This window comes from Diadema antillarum, unplaced genomic scaffold (genome assembly GCF_040938485.1).
Source record: "Diadema antillarum isolate AM-2024a unplaced genomic scaffold, OU_Dant_1.0 seq00000442_RagTag, whole genome shotgun sequence".
Taxonomy (NCBI): Eukaryota; Metazoa; Echinodermata; class Echinoidea; order Diadematoida; family Diadematidae; genus Diadema; species Diadema antillarum.
Window position 1 is genome coordinate 1,975,963 of NW_027271417.1, and position 26,820 is coordinate 2,002,782.

The 26,820-nt window shown below is 37.3% G+C and overlaps 1 protein-coding gene and 1 long non-coding RNA gene across 2 annotated transcripts; one reads left to right on the forward strand and one right to left on the reverse strand.

Annotated features, from left to right (window-relative positions):
- The first annotated feature begins 4,134 nt into the window (after positions 1 to 4,134).
- Positions 4,135 to 11,671, forward strand: LOC139732693 (uncharacterized). The gene is made up of 7 exons (XM_071643548.1): positions 4,135 to 4,258; positions 5,673 to 5,906; positions 6,570 to 6,727; positions 8,381 to 8,475; positions 9,452 to 9,601; positions 9,957 to 10,092; positions 11,621 to 11,671. Exons 1-7 carry the CDS (start codon positions 4,135 to 4,137, stop codon positions 11,669 to 11,671), a joined length of 948 nt encoding a protein of 315 aa, XP_071499649.1.
- A 10,485-nt stretch (positions 11,672 to 22,156) lies between these two features.
- Positions 22,157 to 26,469, reverse strand: LOC139732664 (uncharacterized). Its single transcript, XR_011711040.1, has 4 exons — positions 26,313 to 26,469; positions 24,590 to 24,858; positions 23,412 to 23,504; positions 22,157 to 22,834 (listed from the first exon to the last, which is right to left on the reverse strand). It is a non-coding gene; the product is annotated as an uncharacterized lncRNA (long non-coding RNA).
- Between the last annotated feature and the right edge of the window lie 351 nt (positions 26,470 to 26,820).

Consider the following 26,820-nt stretch of genomic DNA (forward strand, 5'->3'; position numbering starts at 1 on the left):
TAAGCCCAGGGCGCATACTGTGTGAAATGATACCGGTACACAAATTTAACCGCACTTGTAATTGTTCGCAGCCGCTATTTTGCAAAAATCAGAGTCACTAACAATATGGCATATACAGTATGTAAATTATGCATCAATTCTGTGAAGAAGTTTGTAAAATCTTTGATTTAAATGCATCATAAATTTTTGTTGTCTTGTCTTCTGATTTAAGCAGTATGTATTCAATCTTCTTTGTAGAATGGGAAAGCACCAAAAAAGCGGAAGTCACAAGACAAAGCCAATGAAATAGATGACCATCAATACTACTACCATGCAGAGGTGGAGTTGCAAGTGAAGAAAGCTGACCTTCAGAAGTTTAAGGGAGCATATGATGAGAATGCAGAAGGTGACATCTGTGTGAAGAAGGTATTAGTACTGTAATCAATAGTGGTGTTACAAACTTGAAGTCATCATATGTCAGTTATACCTGTTTTTGCTCTCTTCCAGTATTTTTGGGTTGTCCGTTTACATACCCCACTGATTAACCAGATGGAATAATAATGATAATAATAAAAACCTTTGATATACTATGATATTTACAAGTACACCACATGATGTGGAAATGTCGTTTGTAGTGGTGCCAAATACATGAAAATGTCCACTTTTACAGCAGTTATGTTATTTGGCGTAGTGGGTAGAAATGAATCAGGGAAATATTTCCTTTCAGTAGAGAGGGTTAAAGGTCAATCCTCAAGGTGAGTGGTGGTCAAGATCAGTTATATTAATTGAATGTGTAAGGGCTTACTACTTATGGCAGGGTATGGTAAGTTTGTCAGAAGCTTCATTAAACTATAAATGAAGGGCTGTAACTGGCAGGATATAGTGATTTTGTGAGAATGTAAATGTAGCCTAGTCTACTGTGCACTGTAGTCCAATTGCTGTATCATTTGTTCTCAGACACACAATATGATTGATAATTGTGTAACTCATTACTGTGATACCATCTACAGATGAAATTAACTGAGAAGTGAAGTGACAAACTTTCACCGGCTATCACAACATATTTACATCAAATAAACCAAATATGCTGAAACTCTGCATAGCTACTCTGCTTCTTGCAGAGTGCTGTGCATTGCTGTTTCTGACATGGACCTTCGGTGATTTCAAACCTTTTTTTAATGATCCTAATAGAAGATTGGAAAAATATAAGTGGTCAACTCATTGAGAAACAAACACAGGTTTGTATACCCCCTACGCATGTTCAATGCATATTTGTTGAGAACATTTTGCAATGTAAACAGACTACTGTAAGAGTGGATATTTTTGTGCCACTAATTTTTTGCGCTCAGCTGGGTAAGAAGAGTTTCATGTGTTTTTAATTCTGCAGAATCAAGACATCAACTACTGGAACATATGGCAAGCAAAAATACTTGCATGCTTTCATTTTTGCACTAGTTTCTGGTTGCATGAAATGTATGAAAATTTCAACACTGCAAAACATTTCCACTTTTACACTGATTTATTGTACATGTGTCAGTTATTTTGTAAACAAAGTGTTGCAATCCAACCTTTCAAGAATTAATATGACAAGTCAACAACCTAAAATGTTTTCTTTTCCATTTATAGATGAGAAAAAACAGTTGCAGGAGAAGTTTGATTGATTGCATGAGAGACAACCAGTCTTCAAACAGAGAGTCTCAGGATGAAACAGAAGAGAGACAAGAAGAAGACAAAGAGGAAGATGATGAAGAACAAAGTGACGGTGAGGAAATGATCCCAGCAACACCTGCCCTTACCCTAGACACAGTCACATCACAGACATGTGCTTGGACTCCAGGGAGCAGTATCAAAACCCCCAAGGTATGATAAACAATTGAAGAAAAATAAGATTTTAGTGTTCCTCTCACATTGGATGTTATATAGTGTAACTCTGTCTATAGAGGTGGATTCTAGTTCTCACATGTCATACTTCACCCCTACATTAACCACAAGGCAATACAACTTTATCATATTACTTGGGGAGGGGGGGGGGGGGAATCGTTCATAGTCTAATGTCAAGGATTAATCAAATTCAGTAAATGAAACTTGTGCAAAGTGTTATTTTTCTATCTCAAGGGATGTAAAAATGTAAGTGTATTCTAGGAAATAGCACAATAACAGCATTAAGCTTCTTTACCCAGGGGTGGCCTGTTCAGTGTAGACACTGCGCTCCCAGATCTAGAGGGCCCTGTCTTCATCATTACCCTTGCGTTGCCAGGTACCCATCTATGTACATCTGGGTTGAAAGGGACTTTGTGAGGAAAACATCTTGTCCGAGGATGAAAGCACCGGGTTGGATTTGAACCCAAGATCTTGTGTTTACAAATCCTGGGCCTTATCCTCTATCCACTCCCAAAGTCTGAGATGTTTAGAATGAAAGAATATAGGAATATATTTGTTTGTTTGTTTGCTTTAATTCATTCATGGAGTAAAAAGCCTGCATTTAGCTATTGGCTGGTTTTCAACAAGGCTGTGAATGTTCATGACTTACTTGTAGTGATTGTTTTACAGGCAAAGTTAAACAAATGGTTTCATGACATTTGCTCGTGTGACAATTGCTCCCATGAAATATCAGCACACTAAGCCAAGCATAAATTCTACCGACAAACATAACCCTAATCCTAAACCTTATTTTAACACAACCCTAACCTTAGCCCTAAGTCCTTGGAAAAAAATAAGACCAGAGCAATTGTTGCAAGAGGAAATGTCGTGTCACCGCAACAAATAGAGGTAATTAAAATGCTTTCAAATGAATAGTAACATGGAATATCAATAAAATAAATCAAGATAGAACTAAGGAAAATAGTAACACACGGAAATATACAAAGATAAGAAAATAACAAAAGCGTATGTCACAATGTAGGTAGGTAAAAGGTTTGTGAGGGACGAAACGCAACCTTTAACTAGACACAGGGTGGACAATAGAATTAGATTAATTTGTCTGTGAAAACATACTTAAATGTACAGTATTGCGGTGATGAAGCACTTTTCATAATTTCTGTCATAAACAATGCAATATCACTTATTATCCTGCACCTTACAGGGATATTGTTTAATAGTTTAGAAGCTGAATATAATATACTATTTCTTTTTTTTTTTAATTGTAAGGGATCAAGGGAGAGCAGTTGTAGTATTGTCATTACAGAAATTATGTTTAGATGAAGATTTATATTGAATCCTAGAAGACAGTGAATTGGGAGCAAAATTATGAAGCAATTTATAAATTATAGTCAAAACCTGAATTTCCCGTCATTTTTTTTTTCAGTGGTGGAACTTCTGTGGCTCAATGCAGGTGTATATTTGTCTTGAAATGGGTTTCTTCACAGGATATGAATGTGTTCTCATGGTTTATACCAATAAAGATGTCAGTTGGGAGATGTTAGTGAAAGGAGCATATGCCAGTAATTATAGGACTTTGTGACAGGACAAGTCAACTGAAGCAACCAAACAAAATAAACCCTTGAATCCAACACAAGAATCTCTATTTTTATATAATTCCAGGTTTCCCGTACACAAGGCAGCTTCCAGATTTTCACCAAAATCTTGATTATTGTCTGAAAATTTTCTCCAACCAATCAAAAGAAGATGTACTCCTTTGAAAATTTTGAGAGTGAATGAATGCTGGGTGTTTTCTACTTGCAGGCCAGCTGAAGACTCAACCTGATCACTCCTTTCTTGCCCAAAAACATTTGTACTCTCAAAGTATTTTTTCCCCTCATGATGAACTTAGGAAATTTTCCTAGAAAACAATTCCTTTCTATCACGAAATATCATAAGCCATATTTTCATTCCTAATTTTGCTCAGGTAGATTTGCTTTCTTCCCTGCAGATGACCACACGGATGGCCACATGATGTCAATGCTGGACAGGCAATTTTACCAGTTTATGCTCACAAATGAAAGCTGCTTTCAGGTTTTTCTTTTGCAAAAAGGGTGGTCTCCACGTCTAATCTCATAGTGTAATGACTCTTCACTTTCACATAAGTTCTTTTTCCTGTAGACTTAAAATTCTGACCTTTTTACACAATCATAATGAGCAACAAAATCTGATTTACTTAAGCCACCTCCTTTCCAATCATTATTTTTCCATTTTTTTTTTTTTTTACGTACAAATGTAATGGAAAGTGCTAATGCAACACGACCTCTCTTTCAGCAGCTTTCATTCCTTGAAGATGATGGTACAGAGAGTGCTGCATCTGTGGGCAATGAGGACTATGAGAAATTTCAGTATCCAACTTCAGGCAAGTAAAGAATTTAAAGTACATACTTGTCTGAACTAGGCAAATCCAACAAAGCTCAGACTGAATCTGTTCCATGATATCAATATAACCATAATGTCTCAAGCTGAAGTTATTGTTACCTATAGTTTGGTGGGAAAAATCTAACCCTGTGTGATGAGGTGTGACAATTACAGTCAATTATTAAATTTTGTTTTATTCTGAGGCACATTTAAATTCTGAAGAAGTAATTCTTCCTATTGCTGTAGCTATGTTCATGTTCATACTGGCAAACTTCTGGAAGTTTGAATTTTAAGAATTTGGCCTGCCTGAATGCAAACTTCCCGAAAACTTCTTTCAAAACTTGCGAAACTTCCCACAAAGAGTAGGGAAATTTCCCAAACTCCTGCAAATTAATCTTTTCTAAATTTGTGCAGTCCCAACACATGCAGCTGAAACTTTGTTAAGTTTGTCATGTGACCAGTACACTTCCTGTTTACAGTGCCTCCCAAACGAATTTTCAAGAACTTATCAAGAACTGAAAGTTTGAGATGTTTGACCCGCCAGTGTGAACACGAAGAAGCAAACTTTGTGAAGTGTTCATTGGACAAAAAGTTTTGCCAGTGTGACCTTGGCTTGTAATTATAGCTGCATATTCAACTTGAAGGGAAATCCAAGCTCCTATGGAGAGTCTAAAAATAAATCAATATTACAGCTTTGCAAATTTGTATACTTACACCATTTCTGTATGATTATCTAAAGTGATTTTACTGTAATTTGCGGCCTTGCTAATTTGAATACATTTCTGTTTGATCAATTAAGTGAATTAGTGTACAGTCAAACCTGCCTTAGCAGCCACCTGTCTATAGTGGCCACTGAAAAATCCCCCTGAGAGGAAAGCCCTGTTAAAGACCCTGTATATGATGGCCACCTGTCCAACGCAGCCAGTGGCCACAAATTTTGTTTCCCGCGGTAGATTTTAACCTGTCTATAGCGGCCACAGACCCACATGGAGCCGTAGCCAAGCTTTGAAGCCGTGACAGTCATTCATGGGCAATGTTCAGTGATCACCACCACTGCATTCATCACTCATTCAGTCATAATACTGTAATGCACTGGTGTTAAGCTTTTTTCACGGCTGTACACATGCTACTGTGCAGTAATTTGATAAACACCAGCATTGTTCAATGCATTTAACAACATGTGCGTACGTATACACATACATGTACATGTAAGTACTTATAGATGTATACAACGATGATACATGTACATGTAGGCAATGCACACAAAATTGGATAACCTGTCTATAGCACCCATCTGTCTATAATGGCCACTCTTTTTGTCTGCCTTGGGGGGCTGCTATAGACGGGTTTGACTGTAATATATACCATGAATGCAATTAGAGAATCTGTGCATTTCAATCCTTCAATACCAATAGGTCCCTCAAAGGTGATTAGGCCATCAGAATCTTCTCTGAAGCGCAAATATCCCTACCTCATAAAGGATGATGATGAGGAAGACACAGATGAAGAAGAGATGGATGATGAAGGCCAAGATAATGCTGCTTGCAGCAGTCATAGTTCAAGCAAAAATCAAAGGTTGAACTTTGATCAAAGTTTTTCGCTGCTGGAGCCTGAGAAAGTCTTCACTGTGGATGACAATAAACTGGCAGGTTTGTCTGTAGTGATTATACCCAGTGCTTGTATGCCCTACACAGTCTTAATGCTATACTGAATTCTTGCCTTTACTTTCTCTTCCTGTGCTAAAATTTTGTGATTTATGGTTTCCTGAGCATGAAGTTGCCAAGAAACATTCCTTTAAAATGAAAGGTTATTAAAGTTATGAAGGTATTACCTATCTTATAAAGATGTACAAAAGTTGTCAAATCACAATATATGTAGAACATAAAATGGTCACTCTATTCAGGGAAACTTTGAAATCATGAATTCTATTTATATGTTTGTCAGTTTAATACAAAATTACACTCCTTTTTCTCCTGCTTTGGTGAGGCAAAACTATAATGTAGTGTTACAGAAAAGGTTATCTTTCATATCCTGTTTGTGCATTGACAATGTCATGGGAGCAGCAGTCTGATGTATGAGTTCCATCTTCAGCTGTATTATAGTTACTTCAGTGTGGCCATATATACCTGACACATCGAGACACAAACGGCATTTTTTTTTTTTACAGTTCAGCAGTGAGATTTGAGTTTTTTCCAGTTTGTAAGTCCCATTCTTCTTTGTAAAAAATATTTCAATGTTTCTTTAATTATAACAAATATTCATTGCGTACAATTTTGAACTGGTCTCTTTAACCACAACTCATCTGTTCATAGACGAGTATCCTTCAGACAGTGCTGGTGGTGCCGAGACCTGTGAAGGCATCAGTGACCACTCTGTGTCTTCCTCTTGGGATAACCTGACAAGCTTCCCTGCCATGCAACTGACTGATGTCTTTGGGCTCCTGAGAAACAAATATAGTCAGCAGATGGTGGTAGGTAGCAAGATTTATCTTCAAATCAAAGCTCTTTTGGACTCTTGCTTTGGAGGTGTTGTAATACAGGGTTACTTGAAACCAGACAACCCAATGGTAACTTAACCTGATTCTTTCTCAGGAGAAAATAGTTCAGTGTGGTTCTGTTTTTTATTATACCCCCGCCAAACGAAGTTTGAAGGGGGTATATAGGAATCAGCGGACGGTCGGGCGGTCGGGCGGTCGGTCGGGCGGTCGGTCGGGCGGTCGGTCGGGCGGTCGGTCCGTTGCAAATCTTGCGTCGCGAACTACTTCCTCAGTTTTCAACCGATTCCCATAAAACTTGGCACAGATGTGTGCCTTGGGTTGTAGATGTGCAAGACGTATTTTTTGACAGTACCCAAAAGTACGTTGCCATGGTAACGGCATATTATGGGCAAAAATGGGTGCAAATCTTGCGTCTCGAACTCCTCCCACAGTTTTTGATCAATTTTTATGAAATTAGGTACAGATGTTCATCTGAATATGTTAATGTGCAAGACACATATTTCCGCAGTGGCAAAAAGTGCGTTGCCATGGTAACGGCATGTTATTGGTAAAATATAGGGCAAAATGCTTCATGGCAAAACTGCTTCATCAGTGTTCTTCCAATTCTCATGGAATTCATATTGAATGTTTGTCTTAGGATATAGGTCAGCATGACACATTTCTTGACAGTGACAAAAAGTATGTTGCCATGGTAACAGCTCACATATGAGCCAAAATGATGGAAAATTTTGTGTTGCAAACTACTTCCTCAGTTTTTGCCCAATTTCCATGAAACTTGGTACAGATGTGTGCCTTTGGTTGTAGATGTGCAAGACGCATTTTTTGACAGTACCCAAAAGTACGTTGCCATGGTAACAGCATATTAATGGCAGAAGATCAAGGAAAGATCTTGCGGATTTAACTACTTCCTCAGTTTTTTGACCAAAGCTTATGAAATGTGGCACACACCTTGATCTTGGTGGGAAGATGTGGAAGACATTTTTCGGACGTGTCGGAAGCTGCGTTGCCATGGTAACGGCATATAAATGGCAGAAGATCAAAGAAAGATCTTGCGGATTGAACTACTTCCTCTGTATTCGACTGAAGCTCATGAAATGTGGCACACACATTGGTCTTGGTGGGAAGATGTGCAAGACATATTTTTTGGACGTGTCGGAAGCTGCGTTGCCATGGTAACGGCATATTAATGGCGGAAGATCAAGGAAAGATCTTGTGGATTGAACTACTTCCTCAGTTTTTGACAAAAGCTTATTAAATGTGGCACACACAATAGTCTTGGTGGGAAGATGTGCAAGACATATTTTTCGGACGTGTCGGAAGCTGCGTTGCCATGGTAATGGCATTTAAATGGCAGAAGATCAAGGAAAGATCATTCCTTGGGTAAGACTGTCGTCACGGGGCGGGGGTATTAATCACCTTAAGTGATATTTCTTTGTAATCTGCATACATTTGTTGGCAAACATGCAGCACTACGATCTCATTTTGACATTTATCCTGCACTTTAGCATCTGCTCATGTGGCTTTCCTTTATATTGTTTAGAAAGTGAGAGGAGCATGCATTATGGTAAAACAGACTATATGATGCTATCAACATGTAATGAATGTTCCAAATACTTTATTTACTAGATGAAGAGGACCCAAACAAAAAAGCTGACAGAAACTGTGATCCAGTCTACCAAGAAGCAGATGGACAAATTGTTCATGGAGCTGCACGAAGCAAGGTACATAACTGTGGCTGTGTTTAGATAATATAAAAGTGGATATTTTCTGGTGACTAATTTTTGGTGCTTGGCCGTGTAAGAAGAGTTGCACATGTCTTTAATTCTGTGGAATCAAGACATCACATACAGGAACATATGGCGAGCAAAACATTTTTCGCATGTTTTTATTTTCTTGCTAGTTTCTAGTTCCGCATAATGTGCAAACATTTCAACAACACAACCTCATACAGTCAAAGTGGTTTCACATAATGTCTCGTGTGTTGTGCTCAATGGAAATTTTGAACCACGGAGCAGAGCAGGAATACATGAATGGATATACTGTACTCAGTTGTGACCATCTACCACAAACAGATTTGAATGATGATAACCATGGGGCTTATAATGATGTGATGATATATGTATAAAATCCGACTATATTAAGTTTTTGTTTTAATTCTCATGAACATTTATGTAATACGAGTTAAGTATGACTGATAGCAATCATAGAAGTGTAGATTTAATGATGATAAAAACCTTATGCCAGATACTGGTCTCAAGAAGCTTGTCATTTCTGCGTATTTTTCAAAAGAAACAAACATAGAAAAAATGATTAATGAAATCATCCAAAAAATGGAATGATTTAATCACAATGGACAAGAGAGAAAAAAGTGAGAGATCTTCCAGCTTATGCTTGTGCTTGATTTTGATATCAGTCTTATCAATACATATGCTCTATTATATTTGAATGACCACCTTGTATAATTTTTTGCAATAGATATTGGCCTCATTCACATTGTATTGTGCTTGAGAACCATCAATATGAGGCCGTATACAGCAGTATGAGTATGCACTGTGTGCCAGATCAATTGGGAAGTATCACCCACATTGATATGGGAACATTATGTCCTTTTTGTAACCCCAGAGTATGATATTTGGTAATTTATGTAGGGATTGTTACTGTCTTATAACCTGTAACATGTTCCTTTTCATTGTTCAGGCGAAAGGGCCAAGACAAATTCCAACAAAGTATTCTCTCTGAGTTGGTGCAGTTGGAACAGTGTCTTGAAAAGCTTCACACTCTCCAGGCACATGCTGAACAATTACTGAAGCTGCAGAAGAGGAAATCCACTGAGCATGCAGAGCAGCAGTAAGTGTACTGTAGTGGTGATTATCGTAACCAATAGTAATTTCTTCTCTTTGTTATATCAAACAATAGATCATATTGCAATTTTAATTTGGTCATAAAGAGATGTCATGTATCCTAACAGTGCTGAAGTATGTGGTAACCTTTACTTGAACCATATAAATGTAGCTGATTGTTCATAGTTGGTGTCATGGACAAAAGAAATAAGGAGGAAGTAAGAGTGGAAGTGATGGTAGCAGAGTATAAAACAAATCACCAGATTAGCTTTTGGTCTTTGTTGGCTTTCTAGATTACAAAGAAAAGGCAGAGGGGTAAGTGAGGTACTGTAGCAACATTCCATGCTTTCTTGTTTTTTCAGAGTCAAGAGAATCCGCAGTCTCCATACATCTTTCTTGGAGCAAAGCAGGAATCTTGAGGGTAATATCAGTGAGCTGGTTCAACAGGTCTTCCAGAAAGAAATGAAGATGATGCAGCAGAAGTTGTTTGCAGATATGGTGAGAAACCAGTATATTGATTACAGTATATTGATTGTCAGTCATCTTGTATATCACAGAAAGAGCCTTTAAAGGGGAATGCAACTCAAATGTAGATTGAGTGAATGCTGCAATATTTGTAGAACGCACCAATAAAAGTTTTAGGAAAATTGGACAGTCCGTTGAAAAGTTATGAATTGTTAAAGTTTTAAGTGCAGCCATTGATGGATGAAAAGACTACTACAGTTTGTGATGTCACATATTAAAAATGATATATAGAAAATATAAAGAAATTTCAACCAAATTTCATTTTTTTTTTAATACATGAGATATACACATTCCCTCGATCAACCTGTGGAGATATCTTTCTTTCCATCTTTCTGTCCTACCATCCGTGATCAATTTTGTGTGAGCACTGTTTGAGGTATCTGAATGAAACTTTTGGCATGTGTAGACGAAGCTATGTCCATCAAATTTTTGGCACACGTTCAAGGTCAAAGGTCATGGGTCAAAGTCAAATTCTCAAATTTCACTTTTCCCCCCATCTCTGTAATGCTTGCAGGTATTTTCATGAAACTTCTCTATGTATGTGCTACCCGGTAAAGATTCCCTTGAGAAAGTTCTAGGCCATGAGATCAAAGGTCAAAGGTCAAGGGAAAATGCAAAAATTGTATTCTTTTTGTCCTTATTTTGAAAATGGCTCAAAGTATTATAATGAAAATTGGTGTATTTCCAGAAAGTGATTATTTGCCAATCACGTGAAACCACTGTCTCACATTTGGCAAGATGTTCTATAGACCTATTGGGAGAATACCTGATGAAACGCTATAGCGGAGACATACCATTTGCCAAAGCAACATTTCATGCTCCCCCTAATTTCTTAAAGAGGTAAGTAAAGTGCTCTCTCATTATACTGGACAAAATGAAAATATGTTAAGGTTTCATTATATTTTCTTTTCATCGTCCTTCATACATGACGCCACAAACTGTAGTAGTCTTCTAATCCTGCGATGACTGCACCAAAACTTTAACAAATTGTAGCTTTTGAATGGATAGTCCGATTTCCTCAAACCTTCACAGTTGTGTTCTACTAATATTGTTGCGTTAACTCAATCCACATGTTTCATTTCCCTTTAAACACCTTATTTCATGTACCAAACATAGTCTAGTAATTATTGATATTCATGAGAAGGAAGCTTATGTGGCAAATATCTAATCATTGTAGTAGAATTACAGCATTAATTGTTATTTTGTGATTAAAGAATTTTAGTCAATGTTAGGTTTTATACATGACAAAGGGTAGTAAGAGCTGATGACATCCCTTTCAAGATGGAGAAAATGAAAATATAAAAGATAGACGGCACTCTTTTTATCACTTTCCCATAGAGGCGTTATGGTATTGCCAGTGTAAGCTCTTAAAACTGATACGTATTGTGAATATTGATTGTGACCGTGATTAACGTATAGAATAAACAAACTAGTTTGTCAGTTTTGTTCTACACCCTATAATGTGTTATCATTGTCAATTTTCATGTTTTCTGTTTTGCAGAAACAAGAGCAGATGCAGAAGACATTGCAGTCGTTACTTCTGTTCCGCTAGAGCCTAAGTAACAGATGAAGTCCTGCCATTTTGGTTCCTTTGAATGAAAGTAATTTCGTGTCATTATCTTTGCCATTTTTTTTTTTTCTTGGGGAAAGAGTGTAAAGATGATTTTGTTAACTGTTGTTTACTGTATGCAACAATTTTTTATTCAAGTTGTCATGGTGTACTGGGTACAGCAATTCTTCAAGATACATATGTGCCAGCAATTTCAAAAGCAGGTTGCAAGTCCTTCTTGCAACTGTAAAGGCTGTATATGTTTGTTGTGTTTGGTCCAGGTTTGTCTGCAATTGACACTGTTCCTTGTATCAAACCCGTGCAACTCATGACAAGATTGTTTAGACATCTGGGCCCCATTTCATAAAAAGTTGATATGATAGCAACTCTTGCTGGAAAAGCAATTGTCATGGTAACAGCAAGAATCCAGATTCCTGATTGGCTGTCACTATGGAAAGTTGCTATGCCAGCAAGAGTTGCTATCCTTATAACATCTGTCATGAAATGGGGCTGTGTTCCACTAATATGTAGTATACATACATAGTATATGTAAATATGTAATATATTTCTCTCCTTTTTTTATCATTTTGCTGTATTGAATGAATGAATGAATTGCTTTATTGTCCATAAAGGAAATTCTCTTTTCACTGTTTTTTTACATGTAGTCCACATAGTGAACAAGACAAAAAATTACAATTACATATTACAAATTAACAATTTGTAATATGAACAATTAACAAATATATTCCTATATTATACATTACTGTTTTTGCTTCGTCACTCCTGGCTATACTGGATTTATCACATGTGATAGTAGAGTGAGTAATAAGACAAGTTTTCTCACAAGAGTGGATGTATTTTGCCTGGTCCCACCTATCCTTGTCCTCATCTTAACTTGAGTATGTACACACAATTATCTAATGACACTATGATTAAGCTAACTTTGATCACCATGATCACTGCCGTTCTAGGTATCTAATCTGTTACATAGTATAATACTAAAATGTGATGCAAGTATCAGAAGAATAAGTTTGTGATGCATAGATGCATCAGTCATTAAGTTTCTGTCAGACTTACCAATTATATAACAAAATATCAACTAAGAGAAATACAGTGGTGCATATAGCTGCCTGTGTTTGGTTGTTAATCAAATTCATGGCTGTCACAAAGGGAAAAACTATGATTCATTGTGCCCATAAGCTGTCCGAACCCATTAAATAGCCTTAAATTCTCTTCACAATGTTTCATGAACTTTAAGACTCAGCTATGTTGGTATTGTGTCCTTCATGAATGAATTACAATGTTGACATGTAAATATGTTCAAGTTTGAAGTACACGTAATATAACTTCCCATCTATTTCTTGATACTATACAGTGGACTCTCGTTATAACGAACACGGTTATAACGAAATTTCGTTATAACGAAGTAAAACTTCTGGTCCCAAAATTATCGCCATTGAAGTCTATGGTACAAAATTCGCTTATAACGAACACGGTTATAACAAAATTTTCGTTGTAATGAAATGTTTCTGAGCACCACTGACAAAGAAAAACAAAAGAAATGTGCTCCGTTATAACGAAATGTGAATCGCTTCCGAAAATACGTAGCGGAACAAGCATTTATAGCGTCTCTGCATGGGCGAACGCTTCACATCACTGTGTACGTGTTTGCTCCTTGTGTCCTGCATAGTTTCCGAGGGGGACTTGCATTATTGTAATACAACAATCTGAAATTAAACAAGGTTCGTTTTATTGTTTCGAAGGTACTTTATTACAAAACACACAGATTCTTATACACCTGAATGTCCGTTGGTTCGGAAATGAAATAGGGTTTGTTTATTACGAACAAATTTGCTGTTATTCAAACAGTTCGTTACTACTAAAGTTCGTTAAACCGCCAATGAGATATGGTTCTTATTATGACGGTTCGTTTGTCAGAAAATGATAGGAATTCTAAACATTTGTTAATCGGAACATTAAAAAAAAAAGTTTCGTTAATCCAAAGGTGAAAAAGGTGTGTCCAGTAACAAAACTTTGGAATTACAAACTTCATAATCGTCTTACGATAACTGAACCTACGAAATAACTAACCTTTCTCATTTTTTATTATTATTTACAAACCTTCTTCGGAATAACATACCTTATTTCATTGTCGGATTAAAAAACCTTCGGAACAGTGAACCATTCTCATTTTTTTCATTTACAAACCTTGGAATGACGAAACTCATTTCATTTTCCGATCAACGAGCCTTCGGAAAACGAACAATATATCTATATCTAAATTATGAACTTTCGGAATAACGAATCGTCGGAAGAGCGAAGCTTCAAAATAATGAACAAACCTTTGGATTCCCAGGAATGGCGAAACTTCGGAACAAAGAGTCTTTCGGAGTAACGAACTTTAGTAAGAAACGAATCTTTGGAATAGCGAAATGTAACGGAATCCTGAACTATTATTTTCTATACGACTTATTGTGTGACAAAAACAACTTTATGCTCTCTTTTAAATGTAATATCCAAACAAAATTTAAAAAGTACTTTCCCATTTCACATAGCTTTCCAGTGTACGATGAGAATTCAACAGACATATGATATATGCGTGGTGGTTACCTTGTTTTTGTTATATATTGTATTCGTTCGGTTATAACGAAAGAAAACGGCCGGTCCCGAGCATTTCGTTATAACGGGAGTGCACTGTATTTGTATTATATGCAAACTTCATATTGTAGTGTACTGTGGAAAAGACTACAAGAAGAGCAGTGTTGGTAGATCAATAAATTGTGTTTTCCTGTATTTTACATCCTACATGACTATTTATCAGAGTTTATCTCCAAGACATATGATGTGAAAATATATGCAGACCTGCGTCCCAATGTTATGTATATATGACTATGCATTTTACATTATTATTATTGACAGTATGTCAATAATGATTCAAAGTCCTTTTCCATGTTGCTGTGAATTTATCATATACATGGATATGCATATTTACTCAGGGTGGCTAAAATCACCTTTTTTTTCGAGAGTAATTTGTGTTCACTTGCCCATCTGATCCACTAGCATTTTTTTTTTATATAGCTCTTTTTTTTTTCAAATATAAGTAAAAACTAAGTAGTAATTTGCAACTTCTGCATCTTCTGTAAATGTGGAGACATACGTGTATGGATAATGTATTTACATAATGGGCAGTTTCAGTGAGCTTCATGAAGTTTATGATTTTTATTTATTTATTTTCTAAGGTATAGTCACATATCTAAGAACAAAAATATGTGCACTATCAATTTCACATTAGTTCTGTGGAGTTGGATATTCATGAAACTTTCCTGACACAAAATATTTTGCCTTTACAGTGTCCAGGAAGTAACATTGATAAAAGAGTAAAGGAAATTTACCAAATGAGGATATCTAAGTGCTTTTCCATGTCTGAGGTCACTTGACCTTTTAAAACAGATAACTGTGTTTCTGACAAGCTTGATAAGGCTAGCTATAGAGCTTTATTTGTAGCACACTGATGTTACAGTCTTAGGAATTTAGTGACAATACAGTTGTTGAGCTCAGATATGAACTTTGAGGTTTTAAAGGCCATTTTCAGATGTGTGTAATTCTTATGCCTTGGCCCAAAATAAATGTTGAGCTATCATTTACAAGCTAGTTGTCTCTCTCCTGAGAACAAGTTATCCTAATTTAAAGTGAAACCTTGATTGAGTTTTGTAAATGCTTGTCCTGTGTATAGTACATGAGGTTTAAATTGTGCTGTGGCAGATTTTAAGCAAACTTCCTCCAGGTCGCAGGTCACTGTGCTGTGGCTTAATAGTGTCATGTTCCAGCCACAACCTCAGTGAGGAATGTCCAATATCTATATGATGTGGTAGGAGCCATTGGAATTAAGATTCAGCCACGCCAGTGAAGTGAAAAGTCAAGGTCAAATGTCACCAAAACTATGATAGCTAAAATGTAGTTTTCACGGCATAAATTAGCCATTTATGTCCAGTGGTAATGTAATATAAGTATATAATGACAGATGTGAAAGGTCAATTTATATGGTCACTGAACTTGGGCTTAAATATCACCTGGCATTATTTCAGCAATGAATGTCCAATGATAGTGTAATTTGGTGTGAAGGATGGAAATTCAAATGAATGAATTGTTGATATTGAGGGAGCAAAGGTCAATCTGGTGCAGTGGGTTAGGTCATGAGCACTGAAATTTCTCTTTCTGAAATGAAATGACATACCTTTAGTGAAATACAGAAATTGCATTAGAATTTGGTTTTAGACTTCTTAGTTCCTTTGAGGCAAAGGCTCAAGTGGGCTTTTGTGACCATCATTGATGTGCGACATCCAGGGTGTATTAGCTGTTTACATTTTCAGCTTATTGAGACCAAAATTTCACATTTTCATCTTATTCTTGAAAAACACAAGGTAAAATTTTTTGCCACATTTGTATCATTGCTAGGATGACAAACATTGTACAAATAATCACCATTCCCCACTTGTGGTCGCCACAAGTACAGTGCCTCTTTCCCCATCCTTTTGACTGATCTCCCAAATTAGGTAGTTTTAACAAATCTTCTTGTCTAAAACCAGCACGGAATCCAAGTTTTTGCTGTAAATAGGTACACTGGTAACTGCCGGTACAAGTTAGTTTATGGCAATCAGGGATGGTGGGGGACGAAATTTCACAATTTTTACACTTTCATCTTCTCCTTGAAAATGCATGGTCAAATTTTCACCAAACTTGGCAGGTATTATCCTCGGATGATAGCATGCATATATTGTGAATAAATGCTACAATGTGAAATTTTGATATTCTAGTGAGCACTCCACCCCTGGGTCTCTGGTTTTAAACATTGTGTCATCCATATTGGTACTGCACAAATCTTGCATTTACTTCACAGGTTAGCATGTACATAGGAAGGTCATTTTAATTTTCTCTGTGCTTATTCATCACACAATAAATGGGTTTGCTTTACAGTGTTTCTTGTGATTGTATATAAGTATACATGTAATTATGTTTCTACTTCCAAAAGAAATAAACACAGAAACTAAGACAAGTTTGTGAAAGTGACCGTTCTAACCCTAGAGAAAATACATGAAAAAGTTGAAATGATTGTAAGTCTAGACCTGTGAGTGATTGCATTCAAATCTCATTGTTGTTGTTGGTTTTTTTTTTCTCAATGAATTCAAGAGTGCATTGTTCAGAACATGGAAATATGTATTGCATATATAGAATTTGTTTGTTTTCATGTGTTGCAGCTGTGTTGAGTTGGTTAGAAGCAAACTCAAAGTAACTCACTCTTTTACTTTGGTTGCTCATGTTCACCTGACTGTTATTAAATGCATTGACTTCAGCTTGTTGTGCTAACTTGTGTCTTATTTCCTTTAATATCATCCAGAAGATATAAAGAGTTGCTGTTATTGTCAGTCATCTTTTGTATTAGAATAGTACATGTATCTACTGTATGTCATCTCCTCCACTGTACCAAGAAAATCAATGAATATCTTAATCTTGTGTGTGCCACAGTGTAAACCCCATGTGCCACATTATTCTCAGAACACAACACACAAGCACTTTTTGGAAAACATATTTTGCAAAGCCATCACATGCAACTTTTTACAGAAACGTTATGCCCCCCTCCCCTCCCCCCTTAAGGAATCTTTAAAAATATGTATAACCAGAAGTGGTAATTCAATTCAATTCAATTCAATTTGATTTTATTGTCCATCTCTGGATATTTGTTTTTTTCATGCATACATGTACACATTACATTGGTACATACAAAGCACACGTATAACATAGATACATGATAAACATGATAGACGTCCAAGAGATACACAGCAATACAATATCAATTTTCATTGTTGTATATACATAACATAAAAGGAAATATTAATCTGTATATACGTCAACATTGTGTTGGGAGTGATGTGCATGTGTGTATTAAATGTGTGTCAAATTAAACAATATAAAGATCCTTAAACAATATGGGTGAATGCTTAATGTCTAAATAAATGATTGTATAAAAATCTTGAAGGTTTTGTGTGTGTGTGAGGTAGTAAGTACATTGATGAGTATAGGTTCAAGTTTGTTCAAAGTGGATCCAGGCCAGGGGTGTGCTCCCCTTGGAGCCGGTTGGAGGCCGGGGGGTGGGGGGATGGGAAGGGTCCAATGGGGGCCTAAATTGTACATGCTCATCTTCTTGAAAACCCCATTACCGATTTCAACCAAACTTGAGACGTAGCATCCCTAGGGGGATAAGACCTCAGTTTGCTCAAATGGGCACCATGCTTTCCCTTAGGGGCCCTGGGCGGCCCTGGGTGGCCCTAGGCGCCCACCCCCTCAAGTTCGATTGAAATGAGCATGGACGTTTATAACTGCAGATCCAGGGGTGCCCCCCTTGGAGCCCAGGGGTCCAAATTGGGGTCTAATTTGTAAATGTTGATCTTCTTCTTGCGAGAACACATGGTCAACTTTATTATCGCTCGGGTGGTAGAATATTGTACAGATATGCACCATATTTCACCACCTGTAGGGCTCCCTGTAGGACAACGGGGGGGGGGGGGGGGGGGGGGGGGGGACAGAACTGAACCCCCCACTTAGGGATAAATCTCCTCTCAAACCATAAGTGATAGCTGAGCTATGTGCTATGTGTAGTAGTGACCGCAGTTCGATCTGAGTTTGTGGCAGATCAGGGTGGATGCATGGGGGGAGGGGCAGACCAAATTGAGGGCAACTTTCACATAATCTTTTTCTTGAAAATGCATGGTTATTAGATTTTTACCAAATTTGGCAGAGATAATTGCCAGGGTGATAGAACATATTGGCTTATGAATCTATGCAAGTGCCTGGGCATCATTCCCCACCAGGGGCACTCCAATTAAGGGGCACAATGTGGGTGCAAAAGTTAAGAACTCTTTTTGAATCCTTTATCTAGAACGAGATAAGCTAAGTCAGTGCTATGAGAAAGTAGATTGGTCACTAGGCCTATAGTTTCTACTTTGTTCATGGCAAATCCAGGGGTGGGCTGGGGGCAACACATTTGATTTGTCTTCTTGAAAACATATGGTCAAATTTCTAACCAAACCCTGTGCATTTTCACAGGGGTGGCAATTTATGTACATTCTTGATACAAGGACCACAGAACCCTCTATTACAAAAACGAAGAAGTATTGTTAAAACATTGAAATACTCTTAGTACCGGTAATACATTATTGAATGCAATTTCAAGGTTATTTGCAGTAGATATAGGGGTTCCCTTACAAAAAAAATTGCTATGGTATACCATAAAAATACCATACAATGTATGGTACCATACCATACAATGGTATTGTATGGTATCATAGACTTATACCATTCGAATACCATATGAATACATCACAAATACCATAGCACAAATACCATATACCATACATACACCATACACATGTACCATACATATACCATACACATACCATAACACATGTACCATCCATATACCATACATATACCATACAAATACCATACATCTCATTTACATTTTTGGGACAAATTTATGCAAATTTATGCTACCATACATCTACCATAAAAAAATACCATACAGTTATCATATAACCACCATACACTTACCATATATTGTTAACCATACATCTACCACAGAACCACCATAAATTTACCATATAAACACCATACAGATCCAGCAAGCAGCATATACCTACCATATAACTACCACACATCTACCATATTACCACCATACACCACCACCAAAGCACCATATATCACCATATAGCTACCACAGAAGCACCATATAAGTACCATACAACCACCATACACCAACCAGCAAAGCACCATATACCTACCATATAACCACCATACAGCTACCTCAGAAGCACCATATAGTTACCATACAACCACCATACACCATCCAGCAAAGCACCATATACCTACCATATAACTACCACAGTAGCACCATGTACCTACCATATAACCACCATACACCTACCATCGAAGCACCAGATACCTACCATATAACCACCATACAGCAACCATAGAAGCACCACATATTTACCATACAACCACCATACACCATCCAGCAAAGCACCATATACCTACCATATAACCACCATACAGGTACCACAGAAGCACCATATAGTTACCATACAACCACCATACACCATCCAGCAAAGCACCATATACCTACCATATAACTACCACAGTAGCACCATGTACCTACCATATAACCACCATACACCTACCACCGAAGCACCAGATACCTGCCATATAACCACCATACAGCAACCATAGAAGCACCACATATTTACCATACAACCACCATACACCATCCAGCAAAGCACCATATAACCACCATACAGCTACCACAGAAGCACCACATATTTACCATACAACCACCATACACCATACAGCAAAGCACCATATATCTACCATATAGCTACCACAGAAGCACCATATACCCACCATAAATCTACCACAAAAACATCATACATCTACCATAGGAGAACCATATATATACCATAGCGGTATCATACATGTACCATATAACCACCATACATATACCAAGAAGCACCATACACCCACCATAAATCTACCATAGCGGTATCATACATGTACCATATAACCACCATACATATACCAAAAAGCACCATATAACAGCCATACATCTACCATATAACCACCATATATCTATCATATAGCCACCATACATTTACCTCAGAAGCACCATATACCCACCATAAATCTACCATAGCGGTATCATACATGTACCATATAACCACCATATCCCGAAAAGCACCATATAACAGCCGTACATCTACCATATAACCACCATATATCTATCATATAGCCATCATACATCTACCATAGAAGCACTGTGTGGTAAAAGCATGGTGATTTTGTGGTAGATGTATGGTGGTTATATGGTGTATGGTGGTTATATCCCTAATAGCAGAAACACATCTTAAAAACGTCTTAAAGACGTATTTTCCTGACCAGTAAGTTGTCGTAAAGACGTCATATAACGGCGCAAATAAGACGAAAACTTGCACCAACGCGAGACGTCGTGATGACGTCATATTTTTACGTCATTACGACGTCTTACTGGTCATGAAATGACGTATTTGAGATGTTATTAAGACCAGTAACTGACCATAATATGACGTCTTAAAGACGTAATTCTTAGCTGTCACTGGTCATGACAAGGTGTCTTTAAGACCAGTTACTGACCATAATACATTGTATGACATGTTTAAAACATAATTCACACATTTAAATGGGCATGAAAAGACGTCATTAAGATGTATTTAAGACCTGTTACAAGTCATGACAAGACGCCTTTACGGCATATTTTGGACATGTTACTGGTCATGAAAAGACTTCATTAAGATGTGTTACTGGTCAGAATAAGTCGTAATACTCTGAAAACATTTTAAAATGTATAAATGTTCACAAAGATGTCTGTGTGATATCATTACGGTGTCAATAATTGTTTTATTTTAAATTCTATTTATCATGTAAAATGAGTGGGACAGCATTAATGCATCAAAAAGACAGATTGTTCTATGGTTACAGTATATTAATGTATAATTTACAGTACTCAGTGTAATGAGCATACTTGTCTTACAACTACACCTGTCAAAACCACCTCATAAACTAACACTCAATCACTAACACAAGACAAAAACTACAATACTGCATCAAAAAATTAAATACACACAAGTTGATTAGAAACGTATTTACATAATTCAATCATGAACACAAGAAAAACACATACATTCTATATCTTGAAAAAAGGAAAACATTTTTAAAAATACACTTTGCTGTTAACATAGCAGTTTCCAAGCACATGTATTGAAGGTCTAACTAGTATATTGCTTACTAGAATCAACTGAAAGACCTGAAAATTTACACATACAGAGTAGAATAATTTAACCACCCCCCTCAAAAAAAAAGACCAGTATTTTCAACATTTGGATTTCAATATGCAAATTTCTTATGAATTTTAGGGAAAGTTGGAATTTCATCTAAAATCAATGAAAAATAGAACTCCTTCAGGTTTTCTGTAGAAAAAAAAAATCTTCCAAATGATGTAATTGATATCCATGACACAAATTCGTACAAATTTTGCACATTTCCTATTTTCCTTTGTTTTTTGTTTTTACAGAATTTTCTGCTTTTTAAAAATGAAAAGGGAAAATCTAGCCATGCTTACTTTAGACAATAATAAAATATAATTTTAAAAACTGTATACCCCCTTGCCCCCAATGTCACTGGAGGGGGGTGATTACCCACAATTTCAGAACATGAAATGGCAGTTCTCCACAAGACTGAGCATAGAATTCATGTTATTGCTGATATACTCTGTTACTGTTTCACCTTCCAAAGCTCTGATACAAACTTCCAATTTTTGGCTTGATAAAATATCCACGTGTATCAAACATTTTGAAAGCCTCTCAGAAAAAGCTTATCATACGATTGACAATCTGTAGATGTCCGAATTTTCACACTGTAACATTGGCAATTTGCCGGGGCAGCGGCTGAGCTGCTGCAAGCAAGAGCACAGAAGTGGTCTCAACTGCTCTGTGTTGGTTGTATACCTGCTGCGATGTGGCGTGTGAGAGCCATATGACAGGCGTAGAAGTCCGCATTTCACTGACTGTATATTAGGGAGTTAAGATTGCACCTTGACATACGTTGTAGTCGACATGAACCGATGGCGTCATTTAAGGCTACGTTTACATGGTGCAGTGGACGACGTTCACCCGTCTGAGATGACGTGAAATTGGCGGGTAAGGAGTGAACACATCGACGTACTGTTGAGAGTGAGGCACATGCGCAGTAGCCCTTTCGTTGCAGGCAGACATGATCTCGACTCTGTCCACTAGTGCATGTTCACTGAAATCTTAAACTCCCTATTGGGAAACCACACACAAGTAGACGTGCTAACTACAATAGGTTGTGGGTGTTGACTTTTGTTCCAGCCTTTTTGCAAAATTGTTTATTCCACACTGACGTAGTAATTTCCATTGGATGCTTCCTTGGAGACAAGATACAGCTAGTACAGGGTGCTGAGTAAAGCTAGCTTGTTACTTGCGAATTTTGCTACGGGGCTTGCTCTGGATCCTGAAATGACCAGTCATGTTGGGGATGCCACAGCTGGTTGCTGGACTTAGAGTGCTGGGAAAAGAAGGGGATGTGAAATGAAGATCTGAAATACTGGTGGAACTTCTTTTTGCTACTATAAATTACATCTTAGCCATATACTGAGTATCAACACAAGAGTTTGGGTCAATTTAACATGAGTCACAAAATTAATGCTCATCTAAGTTAACATATTCATTACTCTTCTTACCCATCATTGCTAATTTTCTAGGGCAAGGTGCTAGGTAAGCATGTGCCCGCTTGCCCTGGGCAAGTCAAAGTCGGGCAAGTGTTGTGGAGCAAAGGCAAAAACTGATTGCTCAAATCAGGCACGGAAAATTCTCAAAGTAAGGTGGATTTTTTTTTCTTAATATTCCTCAAATGCCATTATGCAGTTAATGAATTTGATCCTATCAAGGTAGGACAAACTGATCATCCAAATGGATGACTTGGTACTCTCTAGTTACTACAATCTTCACACAAAAGTATATGTTTTCATTGGCTTAAATACTCTTCATAATGATCTGACTTTGCAAGGAGAGGAAATTTGTGAAAACTTTTCAGATTTACCAAAACTATCTTTGTGCTTTATAATCAGTAATGTGATAATCACCTGATTCTTCTATTGCTGATGGTTGCCTCCAACATGGAATCCACACCTAATCTGTTGCCTTTTGACACCTCCTGGTGGCTATTTCATGATTTTCTGTGCCAGAGATAAAAGTGAAAAAGGTGATCCAAATTGTGACTGAGACCACACAAGACAGTACACAAGTGCCATTCATCTACCAATATTTCTTGTGAGCAATGGAGAGTGATTCATGGGCTATGGATCACTTTCCAAGAAATATTGGAAGATGAATTAAGCTTTAGAGGCTTATATTTTTCCCTTTCTATTCAATAAAAAAAACCTAACGATTCAAAGATCCATGTATTCATTAAGCAATAAAAAGCAAGTTACAGAAAACAATACATTTTCTATTACAAATATCAGTCTAAAATTCATATCTACAGTCTCTTTAAATCAAATTATAGGCACACTTTTTGGAGTATAAAAGTGGTGAAAATCAAGCAAGTTGAAAGCAAGCTTCACATAACACATTTCCATCATATGAATACATTGTACAATGTACATCATGTATGACCAAAAAAAAATGAATTAATCTATTCTGCACATATTTTTGTTGAATATTAATTGAACTCAAATGCTCTTTCACTGAAAATGATGTGAATCCTAGCATATTGCAAAAGTAGAGTCATAAGTGCACTTATTTGCCTCTTGAGGGTCAAATCAAATGCACATTTTGCATGTCGATTTTATGCTTATATTACGTACTACCACGGTCATTACTGTATATGTTGTCAATAGATTTTTTTTTTTAAACATGTAAAATTGTCCCTCTCGGGGGGGGGGGGGGGGGTGGCAACTGCCACTGAAAGGTGGACACCATGCTCATTCAACAAAACATGCAAAAGGTTTTTTTTTTCACGGTCAGGCAATGCATGCGCGAACAGTAGAAAGGGTATCAAAATCACAGAAATTTTGAAAAACGGGTTCGCTTTTCAATAGCTCGATATGTGTTCAGGGAATATATTTTACAACTCATGAAAATCTGAATACGAATACTTCATACGGTGGAAAAAATCGAAGGGTCATTACCGGTACTCATTTAGGGTCCATTTTGAAAGTTCATGAACGAGCATGGTGTCCACGTTGCAATGGCAGTTGCCCCCCGCCCCCGGAATTGTAATTGATGGTGATGAATTATGGGTGCTTGTGTGGTATCATACCTGTGATGTACAAAACCCAAACAAGTCATGATGTCCAGCCTCCAGGACTCAGGGTCAGGGGCTCAGAGGGAGCATTGGTCATCATCATACATGTGCCTTTCTCAGCATGAGTGGTAGGGCAGGCTGGTACATGTGTCTCGCATCAGTTCTGCCCTACGTACACGTACGAAGCTCCCATTTGTTGCCGACAAGTGTAGTTCATGTCATGGCTCCTCCAGTCGCCCTCCATTCCTACAAGCACTTTTCATGCTCACTGCTAGCAGCCATACCTTTAAATATGAAATTAAAACAAACAAATTGACAAAAACGATTTCATTACTTCACTGGAAAGTATGAGTTTTGAAAAAAAAGCCACTTCCTGCATTTAAATTGCCACATCAGCAAAAGTAAATTTGTTTCATGTGCTGTATTTTTATAAAGTTGCGTGTTCTCTATAAATTTCTTAAAAGCCTCAATCAACATTGGAAGGCAGTGTCTAACATTGTTCAATCCAAAATTGTTGAATTGTACTTATCTAAAGTTTCATTATATAAATCAATGCAGATTGCAAGAATTCTTATAGAGAACCAATATTAACGAAAACATTTTGAATCGGCAATGTGACAATAGGCCTCCTCCAAAATCCAAATGCAAATTTGACAGTATTCTGCACATAAATAGTAGTAGCATTATGTTTAATTAGTATTAAATTTGCATTCGACATTTCTAGGGTGTTATGTTTCCAGTTCCTCCTTTTTATCCACGAAACATCACCACATACTTGCATGACAACAAAGTTAAAGAGAATTCATTTTTAAAATAGATTTTAACAATGAACACTATAAAGGCTTCATTTAGACAAATACATGTAGCAGGATAACATGATATATTATTTATTTCGCAATCGCAATGTCACTCATTTATCATTATCACTGACAACTGATATATGAACATGCAATCTTCTTGAGTACACACAGCCTCATACTCACAGGCTGTAACACACTAATATGCATGGGTTAGACTGCTTCGTGTTCCATATGGGCCATGGGCTCTGACCTTGTCCTTGTCTGTAAGAATTGTAACATTGTCATTGACAGTGTCAACAACAATAGATTAATTGTGACAATGAATAATATCCTTCCAGTACTATAAGCCTTCGGTGAAGCCTTAATTATGTTGAACTTGGATTTCTGTTTAAGTTACACATGTTATGACTTATGTACAATGTAGTTGCAAGTTCCGTCTTTGTATTTTGTAATGCCACAGTAGATCTTGATTATTACGGCAAAATTTAGGAAGAATCTTGCAAGTCCTAACAAGCACAATCCTGTCAAGCACAGTCCTGAGCCGATTCCAGTTAGAATATTGTTTCCTTTGATCTAAGGTTGCATTTTCTTCTAACCAGCTAACGAGCTACATCGGTACATGTATAGCCTGCATATTCAACACACCGATCTTGATCACTTAAGTCGATCATTTCTGCGTAAGCGGGCTTATAAACTTGCAGTTGCACTGTAAATTACTGCAGAATGTGATTTCATTTTGACAGAAACTGCCCCCACATCTATGTTGGTTACCAATTTAAGCACTAACTGCGACCAGCAGCCCATACGCATAGTGTATGCATGGGGCTGCTGGTCGCAGTTAAGCACCAACACAGAAAATCATATATGGGACTGTGGGAGTAAAAACAATATTTGCCGAGTGCGAGTGGATGGAGAACAGGCATCAAATAAATTCTTACCGAATTTGACGTGGAATTGTTAGTTCTTTGATGAAACCGGCCTCTTCAGCGAACAGATGCTTTTATGCAGTTCACCTTTCCACTTCCAGTCTCCAAATTTGGCATTCAATCTCCGATCTTTCGAGACGTGTCCTTAGATCGCTTGCGTTGGGGACATCTAACGGTTACAGTTCGAACAATGGCACTGCGCTGCGCATACCGCGCGCTGGCGGTTAACGTACGAGCTGTGCTTTTTAATTTTGGCGCGCACGGCCAGGGGATGGCAGAGCGAAGGGGACTATTGGTATATGGCTATGGCAGGGCTCGACACTAACTTTTATTTTTGGTGGCCCGATCGGGCCACCAAAATCATTAATTTTTATTTTTTGGTGGCCCGAAAGTAAAATCTGGTGGCCCGAAAAAAAAATCAAGAAAAACATGAATACTAAATCGGTCCTACTGAACATAGAAAATGAAATATTAAGTATTACTCAAGTGATACATGTACCCATGTCTAAAATAAATGAAG

What these genes read in the sequence shown, in the direction of transcription:
- LOC139732693 (XM_071643548.1), top strand. Translation starts at nt 4,135, where the DNA reads ATGGAAAGTGCTAATGCAACACGACCTCTCTTTCAGCAGCTTTCATTC. An exon ending in GGATGACAATAAACTGGCAG is followed by an intron (nt 5,907 to 6,569) that starts GTTTGTCTGTAG and finishes ATCTGTTCATAG; the next exon opens with ACGAGTATCCTTCAGACAGT. An exon ending in AATATAGTCAGCAGATGGTG is followed by an intron (nt 6,728 to 8,380) that starts GTAGGTAGCAAG and finishes TTTATTTACTAG; the next exon opens with ATGAAGAGGACCCAAACAAA.